Source organism: Lontra canadensis, unplaced genomic scaffold (genome assembly GCF_010015895.1).
Source record: "Lontra canadensis isolate GAN:19392208 unplaced genomic scaffold, GSC_riverotter_1.0 scaffold3, whole genome shotgun sequence".
Taxonomy (NCBI): Eukaryota; Metazoa; Chordata; class Mammalia; order Carnivora; family Mustelidae; genus Lontra; species Lontra canadensis.
Window position 1 is genome coordinate 24,583,270 of NW_022630997.1, and position 16,100 is coordinate 24,599,369.

The window sequence follows — 16,100 nt, forward strand, 5'->3', positions numbered from 1 at the left end:
GCAGGCTCCCTGCTGAGCAAGAAGCCAATGTGGGACTCTATCCCAGGACCCTGGGATCATGAACTGAGCTGAAGGCAAACACTTAACCTACTGAGCAACTCGAGTGCTCCGAGATTTTAAAATTTATGAAGTTTTTTTTTAGGGGTGCCTGGCTGGCTCATCAATAGAGCATGCAACTCTTGATCTTGGAGTCATGAGTTCAAGACCCCACTGGGTCAAGACCTACTTGAAGCAAAAACAAACAAACAAATACATTCCTTTTTAGAAGACAGATTACCCAGCAATAAGCTTTGAGGTTTGCCAAAACTTATATTGGATTGATTAAATTTCTGAAAGCATCTTATAGCTACTTCCATCTTAAAGCATCTGAATAGGTTATGGTCACAACATTCAAAATTTTAAACTTTAAACTGCACTCTATCACTGTTAGACGCAGAACTACATTGTTTTCCTGAAATTGTGGTTTATTGTAATCTCAATCCATTTTCTCAAAGACCATTCAACACATTTATACTATTCCAGTAATTACCATGCTACCCAGAAAAACAAATAAACACTTTATTAAGAATTAAATGAGGGTATGGAATGTGATACAGTACAAGTAAGACACCCAAGATGGATATAATAGTACTACTCACAAAGTTAAATCTCACTTCAAAAAAAAAAAAAAGAAAAAGAAAAAGAAAAAGAAAAAAAGCAAAAATCACAAGACAAAAGAAAAAGCAATTCCATCATTATAAAGTAAGATATTCATGCAAAAACTCCAAAAAAATTCTCCAAACCACCCCCAACCCCCCGAAACAGCCAACAAACAAAAAGCTATCTGAAAATATTGCCATGCTAACATATTAACCACAATGTAATCATTCATAGGAAAACAACACAGTAATTAAGCAATGGATTAGATGAAACAACACAGGCTACAGTCATAAACTCAGAGACCTTGATGACTTTACATGATAAGCAATTCCAGATTCACTTACAAGGGGAGTGTTATGGGGTCAAAGTTGGGAGATATGGTCATGTAAATATAAACTCCATTAACTCATCTCATTATCTCCTAATTATAAAACCTGGATGATTCCAGAATCTGAAAAATTATATAAAATCTGGCATACTCCATTTGTGTTCCAAGAAATTACTTCAGGATCATAATTGCAATTATTAGAGCGCTGTATAAAAGCACTTCAAGGTCAGGAATATGATCACAATTTACATCATAGAAACAACTCCAGATATGCATTTAGTCTGATTAACTCTTACTTAGGACAAGAAACATGATTTTCTAGCACTTTATGTACAAGTTACTGCAAAGAGCCAGGTAATTTAGAGATAGAATAAAATGTAAAACAAAAGTGAACTGGTACAGAGAGTGAAGGGGAACATTCTCACTTAGAGACTTAAGTCGGTAAAAACCTGCCTTGCCTCTTGAGGCAGCTAGAGTCAACAAATACACTGCTCTAATTCATGTCTCTGGGCCAAGAAGCTTTAGCCGATTTCATGGAAAACACAGTTTTCCTTTAGAAAACAGGAATGGCATTTTACGGGACAGCACTTCCCTCCACAGCTGCCCAACAGGCCTGTCACCATATAGTGCACACACACAGCGTATTTCCAGGTGACTGTGATGTCACAATGAAGCTATCCAGGACCAGGAAGCACCGTGTTATAGCACCTGCCCATGAAGATGACCTGGAGAGAACTGAGACACTTATATTTGTTTCATGGTTCTGGGTTCAGCTTACCTATGGTGTGCAGATTGACTGTAATAGTGAGGCCAAGGAAGAAGAACAAGAAAAAAATACTTAGGACAAAAAAATGACCCCCTCTCATTTCCTTTTTTTCTCCTTTCAATTTAGGGTAATTAGAACAGATTGGAAAATTATTCAGGATTCCTCTTCCTACCTCTGAAATGTAACTTCCTATTTACACTCGACAAAAAGAATCCTGTAATTAATTGCTCAGTGGCAGGATGCAGCCTCTGAAATAAAAAAGCACTTGCTCTGACTTTCACAAAATGAAATGAGAAAATTTTCCAATGCGAAACCCAGAGTTTGAGGCCAGTAAAGAAGTGTCTTTAATCATCAGGACGTTCATAGAGCTCTTTGGAATGTGTCTTATACATAAAAGGTAATCACAAATTAAATCCCCAGAGTCTTCATGAAGTAAGTTCTTCAATGGGAAAGATTTCTAATGAGAGATAAATGCTTCCATCAGCTAATTAAATCTGATAAATCAATCTTTCCCAACTGACAAAGTCTTTGCTAACAGTTTAACCATAGCCTCTGGAATCAGATGTTAAGTTCACTCAGTCATGATGATGCAAGATGAAATACAGATGTGCAGTACATATGAAAAAAATGTGTAAACCGCTGCAGTTCTGAAACAGTAGATTTATATTACAAAGCAATGTAAATAAATACTGGGCTAGTACAAAAGCTCTTATTTACAGTTTTACAAATGAAATTGTATTCAGTGTAAATGCTGTGTTTTAAAGAACACAGTGCTGTATTAGTAAAATGAGTTCTGTGGAGGGGATTACAGTTTCTGTCAGAATCAATGCATAACCTATAAAAGATTCAAGTTAACTTTGTTTATAATTTAGTACAGACAAACCCAGTTTAACCTGGAATGGCATCTGTTAAAGTGCTGAAAAACAGGAAATATTTAGAAAACACTGTACATTATTAAAGCTTTATCAAGTCAGAATGTTAAACTTCTTTCACATTTTTTATCCTTCTGTCACAGGCTTGTGGACAAGATGGTATTTCTCAGCGAAGGAGTAGAACTTAAGAGGCCACCAGCTGCTTAGATGATTTTATTAGGTTCAGTGGATTTAGCTTCCTAAAACAACTATTTATCCATCAACCATACCTTCAGGCCTCATAATCTGGTAAGTAATTAAATATTCAGGATAAGCCTGGAAGAGAAAGATTAATTTAAATGTTGGTAAACAAAATTTTTTGAAAGGTGATTTTACCATAAGAATTCCTAATCTTTAGAGAAGAGGTTCTAAATTAATGTGTGGATCAGACTCCTCTTTGGGCATTTTCTTAAAACATCCTTATCTTGATTCCAATCCCTCTTAGGTTCCGAATCAGCAGGTCTAGGATGAATCCTAAGCATTTTTTTTTCTTTTTTTTTTAAAGATATTATTTATTTATTTGACAGATCACAAGTAGGCAGACAGGGAGGCAGAGAGAGAGGGGGAAGCAGGCTCCCTGCTGAGCAGAGAGCCCAATGCAGGACTCGATCCCAGGACCCTGAGATCAACACCTGAGCCGAAGGCAGAGGCTTTAACCCACTGAGCCATCCAGGTATCCATGTTTGTTTTTAATAACTGAGGAGATCCTGGTACGTATCCTCAGTTCAGAACACTGCTCTAGAGATGCTTCTGACTGCATCTGTGTCACTAAGAGCAGGAGAGAATTGTATGTTTCTCTGCTACGGACAGGTTAACTACAAAATATAAGATTCTGATTAATTATATCTTATGGAAGGTTAAAAAACGGAAAAAAGATCCACCAAAATTGGCAAAATCTGAATAAAGTCTATAAGATAATATTCTATCAATGTTATCTTCCCAATGTTGATAATTTTAAAAGAGAATGTCCTTGTTTTTGGGAAATACACATTGAACCATTTAAGGCTACACAGCAAGCCTACAATGTCCTCTCAAGCAGGTCAGGAGAAAAATCTGTATTCATAGAAACAAGGGAGAATGATAAAATGTTAACATTGGGAAAATCGGGGCAAAGGGTATATGGGAATTCTCTATTATTTTTGCTACTTATCCATAAATCTAAAATTATTTCCAAATAGAAGTTAAAAAAACCCCAGCCCAGTTCTTAAGGCAATATGCCTTGTCAATTTAAGAGAGTAGTAAGAAGAGTTTATTAAAGTATGGCTCTAAATCATTCTGAAGATGAACAAATAAAACTGAATTACCTGTTCTCCTCTGTAAATAACATATTCAGCTAATGCTAGACCGTTCACGCTGGGTCGACCAGTGACTGAGTGATGTCCTGGAGGAGAATGTGCCATTTTCATTGCACTGAACTGCAGGAAAGACTTTCCCAAGGTTACCCGGCAAAAGAGCAGCTGCCTGTAACATGAAAAGATCTCCCTGACAACAAGGTAGTACATGGCAGTTTTATTTCTGTACAGTGCATAAGCTTTTTAGTGTATTTATACAGAGTTATTGGTCATTTCATCCTTAAAAGAACTTTGCAGGAATGACTTCTACTCTCATTAATGAATTTGCCACTTTAATTCTTATTTTAACTATATAAACTGAAAATGTAACAACCTCATAGAGATGGAAACTCTGCTCTGGTCGGTACCCAGAGGAGAAGCACAAACCACAGCCCAAGTGGGAAGAAGGGGATTTAGGAAGCTCCCACAAAGTAGCGTGCAAAGATGAACATCTATCCAACTAATCAAGTCTAATTGATTTCACCTTCAAAATGCATTTGAAATTCATTTTCTTAATTCTATTGCTATTGTTAAATTCAAATCACCAAAATTTTTATTTGGACTGGGAATAATGGCCTCTGAACTTCTATTTCTCCTCTAATTCCTAGCTAAACTATTTTCCATCCAAGCAACCAGTTATCTAAAAAAAAACCAACCCAACACATAAAACATTAATCAAATCACATCACTTTACTGCTTGAAACTTTGCAGAGGCTACTTAGTGTACTTGGAAGAAAACCCAAATTGCTTACAATGGCTCTAAATTCTCAAATCTTACTTCGTGTTCACTGTGCACCAGGAGCATTAATTTCCTTTCTTCACACAGGCCAACTTTCTGAACTTCACGGGCATCATACACACCACTTCCTTTACCACAGAGAATGGTACCTATTTCTGCCACTCTTAACTACCACTCATTTTTTTAGGTTTCAGCTGAAATGTTAATTCTTCAAATAGTTTTCCCTTATCAGAAATTTGAGGAGATTACTCTCCCAATCCCTTCAGGTGTATGACTGACCTTCCTTGTTTCCAATGAACCTTTTTTTTTTTTAATTACTTAATGGTTTCTTTTCTTTGTTTTTCAGAGGAGAAAAGATTTTGGTGAGCCAGTTGATTCTGTTCTCCAAAGAAGAGAGGCTACCTATACTTTTTATTCTAAATATGCTTGTTGGATAAAGCCTTAGCATTTCTAGTAGATTTCTATTATAGTTACGATCAGCCCTGTGATAACCAAAACACAAAAGTCTTAAGTTAATAAATTATTTGTAGAGAACCAACCTTTCTGTTCCAAAGACAGTTTGCAAGACTGTAAAACACTACTTATTATAATCAGAACTATTTTAACTATGAGTTAAAGAGAAAGTACTCAGAACTTTCACCTCCAGATAATGTGACAGCAGAGTTCAATTTATAGACTCTCAAGAAATTATAAGCCTTTTAACCTGTCCAATTAATTTATGATCTAAACAGAAGAGGATGGGAGTTCATGCCCAGAAGGGCTGACTTCAGGTGCCTACACAAGTCTAAATTTAAGGGGAAAACAAGAGTAATATAAAAAAAGACCTTGTTTTCCTCCAAGATTGCAGTTCTTTACTTGGCAACCTTTCACAATCAGCTGGGAAGACTTAAAAAAAAAAAAAAAAAAATCCCAATGTCCAGAAATTTTAAGAGATTCTCTGAGGGTGGGACAACGGCATCAGTAGTTTTTAAAGCTCCCCAGGTGATACCAACGTGTCACCAAGGCTGAGAACTAGTGCTCCAGGGCTTTCTTATAGATCATTGATCAGAAAACATCACCACCCCGGAACTCAGCAGAAATTCAAGTTCTTGTGCTTTATCCCAGACCTACTAAATCAGCAACTGAGCAGGCAGGACTTAGGAATCTGTTTTAGCAAGCCTTCTAAATGATTCTCTTGTCTGCTAATGTTTGATGAAGATTGTTCTAGGTTTTTTAAAAATTTTTTTTAAAGATTTTATTTATTTGATAGACAGAGATCACAAGTAGACAGAGAGGCAGGCAGAGAGAGAGGAAGGGAAGCAGGCTCCCTGAGCAAAGAGCCCAATGCGGGGGCCTGAGCCTAGGACCCTGAGATCATTACCTGAGCTGAAGGCAGAGGCTTTAACCCGCTGAGCCACCCAGGCACCCCGTTCTAGATTTGTATAAGAAACGCCCTAACTATAGAATAAACTGCAATAATTAATTTTACTCAATTTTTCCAATGGCAAAAGATAATTTGTGCTTACCTATAAAGAGTTTATTAACAGGGGCAAGTTATCTAAATGATTTTAACAGCTGAGTTATTAGACCAGGGTAACTAAGAGTGGAGAAAGAAAGTACAAAGTAGTTATTTGATATTAATGTACTTTTTAAAAGGGATTGATGTGTTTTGTTATAACTTTTCAAGTTGTAATATCGTAAATTGAAGATTCTAGGATCCTATCACAGCAGAAGAGAGACTCCCTCATGCACTGCTATGAAATAAGTAGGCTTGGCAAGTAATGCCATTTTAGCATTTGAGTTCTGTCTATTTAAATAGGAGGAGCAGGGGCCTGGGGGGCTTGGTTGGTTAAGGGTCTGCCTTTGGCTCAGAGTCCTGTGACTGAGCTCCACATCAGGCTCCCTCATCAGCTGTGGGTCTGCTTCTCCCTCTCCCTATGTGATCTTTCTCGCGTGTGCTCTCTCTTATTAAAAAAAAAAAAAACAAACCCTCCACAAAACTTTAAATGGGAGTGGGAGGGGCAGAGGGAGAGGGAGAAAATCTTAAGCAGCTCCACACCCAGCAATGGAGTCTAACATGGGGCTTGAGGATCATGATTTGAGCCAGAATCAAGAGTCAGACACTTAACTGACTGAGCCATCATCCAGATGCTCCTTGAATAACGTATTTTGAAAAAATCTACACTCCTATAATATTTAAGAGACACAATAAAATCTCTCAAGTCCAAAGATATTGTCTATTCCATATTCTTTAAAACACTAGGTGTTCCAATGATTAAATGATTTAAATAGGTCAACTGCTCAGAACTGTGCTTGTCCTATACAGATTATTTAATAAATACTAGCTATAATTACAACTGGTGAGAGGGCCAAAAACAACCTGAAACATGCCTAGCTTGGATTTCTAAAGTTGTCCAAGATGATGCCCTTCTCTCCAAATTTCTCAAATATGAAACCAGTTCTTATCAAAATAAATGAGAATTTAAGAAATAAGAGAGAGGATCACAGGGGAAGAGAGGAAAAAATGAAACAAGACAAAACCAGAGGGGGAGACAAACCATAAGAGACTCTTAATCATAGGAAGCAAACTGAGGATTACTGGAAGGGAAGCGGGTGAGGGATGGGGTAACCGGGTCATGGATGCTGGGAAGGGCATGTGCTGTAATGAGCACTGGGTATTATATAAGATTTATGAATCACAGACCTATACCCCGTAACAAATAATACATTATATTTAATTAATTGAATTTAAATAAACAAAATGAGAACAAGTAATCTCTTACCTGTGGCAAACATAACAAGATCTGTCTTTGTGAATTGGACACCCAGTACCTCCTCCAATTCCATAAACATACTGATTGCTTTTTGAAGAGTTTTCAGCAAAATAAATCCCAGCTCCAAACATGCCACCTATGTAGGCATGCCTTTCATCGAAGCCTTTATGGATAATTGCATTCACAAAGGGAGATCCTAAAATACATGTAGGTAAGTAACAATTTAAAATTATCTTAGAAGAAAAATAAAATGAAACGTTCTTTGAAGTTAAATTCCTAAACAGACATACCTGAATACCACAATAAAGAATATAAAAAAACAAGTATAACAAGTTAACTGTCAGCTAGTTTATGCCATTAGAATAAATAACTATTTTAGAAGACTTGCTAATACCAACTGCTGTTTCTAGTAAGGTGGTGGATGAGATGTCAAAAAAAAAAAAAAAAAAAAAGACACGCACAGATTCAACTAGAAAAAGGAAAGATTACTTGAAGTACCAATGTTAAAGTTATTAAATTCCAGACCCCAAATCCATATAAATCCAGAACCAAGAGTTTCACACAATTTACCTAATATAGCAGTGGTGAGTGCAATTAAGTCTTACACTGACACTCACATCTGTGTACATTTTTTAGGTATCAAAAGTGGCCGAAGTGTGTTTTTTTTTTTTAAAGATGTTATTTATTTGACAGAGAGAGAGAGAGAGTGAGTGTGAACACAAGCAGGGGGAGTGGCAGGCAGAGGGAGAGGGAGAAGCAGCTCCCCGCTAAGCAGGGAGCCCAATGTGAGACTTGGTCCCAGGACGCCGGGATCATGACCTGAGCTGAAGGCAGATGCTTAACTAACTGAGCCACCCAGGTGCCCCTTTATTTTTTTAAAAGGATTTTATTTATTTGCCAGAGAGAGAGAGAAAGCACAAGAAGGGGGAGTGGCAGGCAGAGGGAAAAGCACCCAGAAGGAGAATCAGGCTCCCTGCTGAGCAAGAAGCCCAATATGGGACTCTATCCAAGTATCCTGGGATCATGGCCTGAGCCAAAGGCAGACACTTAACTGACTGAGCTGCCCAGGCATCCCCAATGTGGTTTTGTCATGTTCATTCACTTCTTTTTTTTTTGTAAGGATTTACTTACTTGAGAGGGAGAGAGAAAGACCGAGTAAGTGAGCATGAGCGCATGCAGGTGTATGTGTGTGTGTGTGTGTGGGGGGGGGTAATGGAGAGAGGAAGAGATAGTGTTAAGCAGACTCTGCATGAAGTCCTACATGGGGCTTGATCTCATGACCCTGAGATTAGGACCTGAGCCAAAACCCAGAATCGGAGGCTTAACTGACTGCTCCACTCAGACGCCCCTGTTCTCTTCTTTATACCTCTTCTCTCCCATCCTTCCACTTCTCTGCCTGAAATCCCATTATACCAGATTCTATCTGCAAATGTGGTGTGTTCTTTGTTCTCTGCATACTGACTACTTTCTCCCGGTTCCTTGCATGTGTGCCAAGAAGAGCTTAGCCAAAGGGAAGGAGGTAGTCATGGGAACCAGGCCAGAGAGTAGGGTGAGGGGTGGGTGTTGGGGAAAGCCAATATAACAGTTCACTGATTCATTAAGATTAGTGTCCCTGTTCATAAAGGGATGGGAAAATATGCTGAATTCCACTCTGTAGATATACTGAAGGACAGAATCACTTATTTGAATTACTTTGGAAAAACTAAAATCATTTATACTATAAAATAGATAAATCATTCATTTTATCAAGTCAGTACATAAATAAATCATACTCTGTGACAAGGGATTATCATAATGATTTCTATGATTTCAGAATGAGAAATGTTATTTAGATATTATGTACCAATTCAGTCTGCTATAGCCACTCTTCCAAAGGACTATGAAATTAAAATGCTGTGTTCTATAGAACTTTATAGTTCTATAAAAAATCTTCTGCAATCAAAGCCAAATAAAAAAACAGATGGGACTACTATATGCTTGAAGACTTGATAAACACTGTATTACTATCTACATTCATCTTTGCTATAAATTTCAAAGACTGGGGTGCCTGAGTGGCTCAGTAAGTTGGACGTCTGACCCTTGATCTCAGCTCGGGTCTTGGTCTCAGGGTTGTGGGTTCAGGCCCCATGTTGGGCTCCACACTGCTTAGAAAAAAAGAAAGACCAACCAAAATCTGTTAGTTTGCAACATAAAAAAACTCAGGAAATTTCAAAAATAAAGTTGCTCTCAATTCTACGTTAAGTTCTCTGAAAATTCCCTAAGTTCAATGATAAAAATGGCTTAAAAAAAAAAAAGATTTATTTATTTTTAAAAGTAATCTCCATCCCTAAAATGGCGCTTGAACTCAGGAAACCAAGATTAAGAATCACTTGCTCTATTGACTGAGCCAGCCAGGCACCCTTGACTGATAATGGCTCTTTTAACACAATGAAGTTAAATGTAGTTTTTTGTTTGTTTGTTTTTTAAAGATTTTACTTATTTATTTGAGAGAGCACAAGCAGGGTGAAGGGCAGAGGGAGAAGCCGACTCCCTGCTGAGCAGAGAGCCTGATTAGGGCCTCATTTCCCGGACTCCAGGATCATGACTTGAGCTGAAGGTTAGCAGCTTAACGACTGAGCCACCCAAGCAACACACCCCCCCTTTTAAAAAAGGATTCTATTTACTTATTTGTAGTTTTGATACTTAGAATCAAAGGCAGAACAGGATGTGTATGGTCTTCTGAGGCGATTTTCAGACCTTGTTTCATTTTACTTTTATTTTTGTGAAAGAGTGAGAGAGCGAGAGAGCAAGCTCCTAAGCGGGTGGGGGTGGGTGTGTGGGGGTGGAGGGAGAGGGAGAGAGACTCTTAGGCAGTCTCCACACTCAGTGGAGACAGAGCCCAACTGGGGCTTGGCCTCCTGAGATCATGACCTGAGCCAAAGTCAAGAGTCCGATGCTTAATGACTGAGCCACCCAGGGGCACCTCAGCCCTTGTTTTAATTTTAAGGCAATCAATTAGTTAAAAGTAAAACACACCATTTCTCAGAGTGATCATAATATGCAGTTCTGATATAAAGAGAAGAGGAAAATATGAATAGTCAACATTTCCATTTGTATATTTTGTCCTTATGTGATCCTATTTATGAACAATACATTATAAAATATACAACTTCAAAAAAGGTTGGGAATACAAATATAAATCTAGTATTTAGAGAAATAGTATTTATTTTTAAAAAGTGGCATGAGAGAGTGGGGGCACCTGGGTGGCTCAGTGGGTTAAAGCCTCTGCCTTCAGCTCAGGTCATGATCCCACGGTCCTGGGATCAAGCCCCACATCGGGCTCTCTGCTCAGCAGGGAGCCTGCTTCCCCCTCTCTCTCTGCCTGCCTCTCTGCCTACTTGTGATCTTGGTCTGTCAAATAAATAAATTAAAATCTTAAAAAAAAAAAGTGGCATGAGAAAAATAGGCTCATTATTTCATACATGATTAAAAAATAATGTAGAAGAGGATGGTAGTAGGATGGGGGAAGAAAACCCTTTTTAAAAAATTTTTTAGGGCGCCTGGGTGGCTCAGTGGGTTAAGCCTCTGCCTTCGGCTCAGGTCATGATCTCAGGGTCCTGGGATCGAGTCCCGCATCGGGCTCTCTGCTCAGCAGGGAGCCTGCTTCTCTCTCTCTCTCTCTCTCTGCCTGCCTCTCTGTCTACTTGTGATCTCTCTCTGTCAAATAAATAAATAAAATCTTTAAAAAAAAAAAATTTTTTTAAAGTAAGGTTTGAACTCACAACCCTGAGATGAAGAGTTGCATGCTCTCTCTACTGAGCCAGCCAGGTACCTCGGAGAAGAGGAATCTTACCATGAAACAGCATTCTTTCATTTGCATGGTTGTGGTTTTCTTCAGAAACTTCTTTTCTCCTGTGAGTGTATCTTTCCCATAGTTTCTTGTTACAAACTTTCTGAATCTATAAAAAAGAAATCAGAAAAATCAAAATCTTAGTTCATAATTACTTACCTACTTGTTCATCTTAACTAAAATGGTCCACACAGCCAGTAGAGGCGCAAAAGTTTTTTCTGAAATGTAAACTATGTTTTATTTCAGTCAACTAAAAATACCTGGTCTCAAACATAAAGACAGAAATATAGCTACATTTTGGAAATCAAAAACTTCAAAGGGAAAAAAAGCTACATATAGCCTTATGTGAAGGTCAGGAATACTGTTGACTAAAATACTTCCATTCTAATTTAGAATTATTACTAAAACATCTCCCAATCAGGTATGTGGAGTTCTATATATAAATATTAAAAAGAGACAGTTTCTTTCAACCTCCCCCTGCTTTATCTGGCTCGAAGTATCATCTTTATCTGTTATTAATTAAAAATATTTGAAATAGCCACACCAAACACCATTTTTAAGACATGTACAGAAACACAGAGACATACCCTCTACTCTTCCCTATCCTTCCAATTCCTAAAAGTTTTGTTTGGAGAACCATTAAAGATGGTCTCATTTGGAGTATTTATTTTTATTATTATTATTATTATTTTTAAAGATTATTTATTTATTTGACAGAGATCACAAGTAGGCAGAGAGGTAGGCAGAGAGAGAGGAAGGGAAGCAGGCTTCCTGCTGAGCACAGAGCCCGATGTGGGGCTCCATCCCAGGACCCTGGGTTCATGACCTGAGCTGAAGGCAGAGGCTTTAACCCACTGAGCCACCCAGGTGCCCATATTTTTATTATTTTTTTAAGATTTTATTTATTTATTTGACAGAGACGGAGAAATCACAAGTAGGGAGAGCAGCAGGCAGAGAGAGGGAAAAGCAGGCTCCCCACCGAGCAGAGAGCCCGACGCAAGGCTCGACCCCAGGACCCTGAGATCATGACCTGAGCCGGAGGCAGAGGCTTAACCCACTGAGCCACCCAGGCACCCCTCATTTGGAGTATTTCTAGGATTAAAAATCATAATCCTAGAGCTGTTTCTTGGCTGTGTTTAAAGGTGCTACAGACCCTTGCTGGTCCCAGAGCACATCTGGGCGGTGGTGGTTTTAGCCTTGGCTCAAAAAACTCAAAATACCACCACAGATGTAATCAATGAACACAACTGACACAGAGATCTCATTTATATAAAAAAAAAAAAACAAAAAACAAAAAACAAAAAAAAACAAAAACCTCTCCCCAAAAAACAAAAATGAAGTTTTGTCATTGAAAAATTCATTAAATATTGCATTAAAATATCTTTACAGAGGAAGGAAACAGCATACCTTTTCTCAACTTTTAACTATTTTGAAAATCAAAGATATATCCTCTCTCCTGTGCCCACCCTTAACAAATCTCTATACATTTTGTTACTACTTGCAGATAATGCAGACTTGACTGAAATTTGCCTGTTATATGCATAATTGTGTCTTATTAAAAATTATTATATATGTTCATGAATAGAAATCTCAAGGTGTCACTCTTGACCTACTATGATATAAACTAATAAAACGGAGCTTCCAGAAGTAGGATTCCTTTACTTGAATAATGTGTGCTTTTGTTTTAAATCATCTAACGGGGGGCGCCTGGGTGGCTCAGTGGGTTAAAGCCTCTGCTTTCAGCTCAGGTCATGGTCTCAGGGTCCTGGGATCGAGCCCTGCATTGGGCTCTCTGCTCAGCAGGGAGCCTGTTTCCCCCTCTCTTTCTCTGTCTGCTTCTCTGCCTACTTGTGAACTCTGTCAAATAAATAAATAAAATCTTTAAAATAAAATAAAATAAATCATCTAACGGTATGAACAAAGCAATCTCAATAGTTTCAGTATTCACTAACTCTAAAATATGACATCTAATATTATACTCGTAATAGTTTATTATTCTTGAAACAGTAATATAAAACAGATTAAAGATTTGATACTATTCACTTTTGAGTTTAAAATTCAGGTATTATAGGGGCGTCTGGGTGGCTCAGTCGTTAAGCATCTGCCTTCAGCTCAGGTCATGATCCCAGGGTCCTGGTATCCAGCCCCATGTTGGGCTCTCTGCTCAGTGGGAAGCCTGCTTCTCCCTCCCCCTGCTTGTATTCCCTCTCTCACTGTCTCTCTATCAAATAAATAAATGAAATCCTTAAAAAAAATAAAGTAAAATTTAGGTATTACAAAAACATTTGCCACATTTTAATTGTCTTTAGAATTATTAAGCTATATGAGCGTAGCTCACAAAAATATTTATGCATCTCAAGTAGAGTGTGCATTTTTTTTTTTTAAGATTTTATTTATTTATTTGACAGAGATCACAAGTTGGTAGAGAGGCAGGCAGAGAGAGAGGAGGAAGCAGGATCCCCGCTGAGCAGAGAGCCTGATGTGGGGCTCGATCCCAGGACCCTGAGATCATGACCTGAGCTGAAGGCAGAGGATTTAACCCACTGAGCCACCCAGGCGCCCCTAGAGTGTGCATTTTTGCTTGCTGTAGTTCAAGAAAAACACAGCAAAGCTGGAAAAGGCCCTGAGAAAGTCAAGAAAAAGGACTCTCGTGTGAATGACTCACAACATTTTTTAAAGACTGTTTTTGGAAAAGATGAAGATATAGAAGGGGTACTACTAAAATTACAGAAAAGTGACAGGTAGGGGGACTCAGAGAAACCTGGAGTAGTCTCAGGACAAATAAAAGGAAGCATGCTGTAAGACGGAGACCTCCACTGAGCCACACAAAAAAATTCGGCTCTGTTATATAACAGAGTACCTTAATAGTAATTTTTATATTTCAAGTCCTAAACCTACAGGATTTATCGTTATTCCAAGATAAGGCAAACGTGCTAAACTTTAGTATGGTCAAGAGGGGCTGAATTATTCATTATGAAAACAGCACCGCCACCGCCACCGCCACCGCCACCACCAACAAAACAAAACAAAACAAAACCGAACAGCACAGGGATTTCTGAGACTCTACACCTTCCAAGGATATCATCTTTCTCAAAATATCCCGATGTTACGTCAAAGACTTCCTAGGCTAAAAGATCATTATAGTCTTATGAAAGTTAATGATCATTTCAAGCTTTGGAAAACCACAGTCTCCGAAAACTTTATTTTCACTAACTTCTCACCTTGAGAATATTGTATCTGTTGAAGATCCCACCTGCATGACCTCCATCTCTGTGCTCTCGGACTGTACTTTGCATCTGGGGGAAAAAACGCGTCAAATAAATGTGTATTAACTTTTGTTTCTTCTGATATGGGGAACATGGTTCTTGACTCCTATGATTCTGTTTTTGAGAATACAAAATGAGATTTTGATGTATCTGTTGTTTAAGGAATAGGAGTCCTATAAATTCACAAGGGCTGTTTTCTAGAGATAATTAGTCAATATGAAAACTACTTACAGGTGAAAATTATATAATGCAAACTAAAGGAAGAGAAAAACTGATGCACAGGTGAGTTAAACACACAAAGCTAATCACCTGACATGCTAAAAAACAAAGCAATCACTTATTTGTTCCAATTCATGTTGCCCTTATTAATAAAGCACAATTTGTACTTCATCGAGAATTGGAGTTTCTTGAATTTTAGAACTCAGTCCTACTTAACTTTTTATCTCTGTGTTCCTCACACACATGTTCTTCAAAAGTGTAAGGCATTATTCAGAGGTTTCAGTGGATCCAAGAGTTTTGTGGAAAGATATCCAGAAGAAAAATTTCCTAGATAAGTAGCATCCACATACTCTGGGTTTTGTCTGAGATACTGGGCTTTGTAATTGTCTTCATGAAGGGAGGGAATATTGGCATTTTTTTTTTTCCCAAACGAAAGTAAACTCTTTTCCAACAGAATTCTGTGTTAGTATCAATTGTAGTACTGAACCAAGTTACTGGAATTAAAGTTTATTGAGGGAGTGTACCTTAAATACTAAATTTGAATGTTTTCCAAGTGGTAAAAGAGTTAAGGACAATTAAAAAACCCTACGATATTTTTAAGATCTGGAAACCTCTAGGAAGTTTAGCTACTGAACCAACATTCATTTAAGGTATATGAACATACCTCTTCCTCCACAGACTGAAACTCTTTATCATCAGGAGATAGATCTATGAGAATTGTTCCACTTCCAGAGGTGTTCAGAGTTAAGTATGGGTTAAGACCTAGCAAATGAAATTTAAAGGTAAAAAGATATATGCCAAAAAACCCCCCAAAGTTAACATCAACCAAAAACAGCTGCTTGATTTATGATGTTTACTACTGATTTTTAAAAACTTTTAATTTTGGATGAATTTAGATTTTCAGGAAGGCTGAGATCCTATTGAGAGTTCCTGTGTACCCTTCACTAAACTTCCTAATGTTATCATTAAGAACATTAATGCTCCCCCAGTGTTACCATTTTATATAGCCACAGTGCACCTGTCACACTAAGTAAGTAAATTATAGACTTTATCTGGATTTCACTAGTTTTTCCCACTAATGTCCTCCTTTTTCTGTTCTAGGATCCAAACCAGAACACCACACTGCATTTAGACTACTAATTTTGACACAAGCTATAAGGGTTTCCTGGGAATAGTTCAGAAAATCTTTTTTTTTCTTTATCTCTTTTCTTAAGTTTGTCACACATTTTTTTCTTCAGTTATTTCCTTCACTAACTATACAGCCCTTTCCGCACTTAGCCTTTAATTTTTGTAAATATGAGGTAGAATTATGACAAACT

The 16,100-nt window shown here is 37.8% G+C and overlaps 1 protein-coding gene across 3 annotated transcripts in view; it reads right to left on the reverse strand.

Annotated features, from left to right (window-relative positions):
* Window positions 1–446: 446 nt before the first annotated feature.
* TNKS2 (tankyrase 2) overlaps window positions 447–16,100 on the reverse strand; it is a 68,664-nt gene continuing 53,010 nt past the window's right edge. For 2 of the 3 annotated variants that reach the window (XM_032836555.1, XM_032836546.1), the window contains exons 22-27: window positions 15,446–15,543; window positions 14,518–14,592; window positions 11,300–11,405; window positions 7,477–7,663; window positions 3,949–4,105; window positions 447–2,920 (exon numbers count right to left, since the gene is read on the reverse strand). In XM_032836555.1, coding sequence (XP_032692446.1) covers window positions 2,858–2,920; window positions 3,949–4,105; window positions 7,477–7,663; window positions 11,300–11,405; window positions 14,518–14,592; window positions 15,446–15,543 — 686 coding nt within the window. In that variant the 3' untranslated portion in view covers window positions 447–2,857. Of the gene's footprint in view, window positions 2,921–3,948; window positions 4,106–7,476; window positions 7,664–11,299; window positions 11,406–14,517; window positions 14,593–15,445; window positions 15,544–16,100 lie in introns of those variants that run through there. The other variant, XR_004380194.1, reaches the window with a different exon arrangement.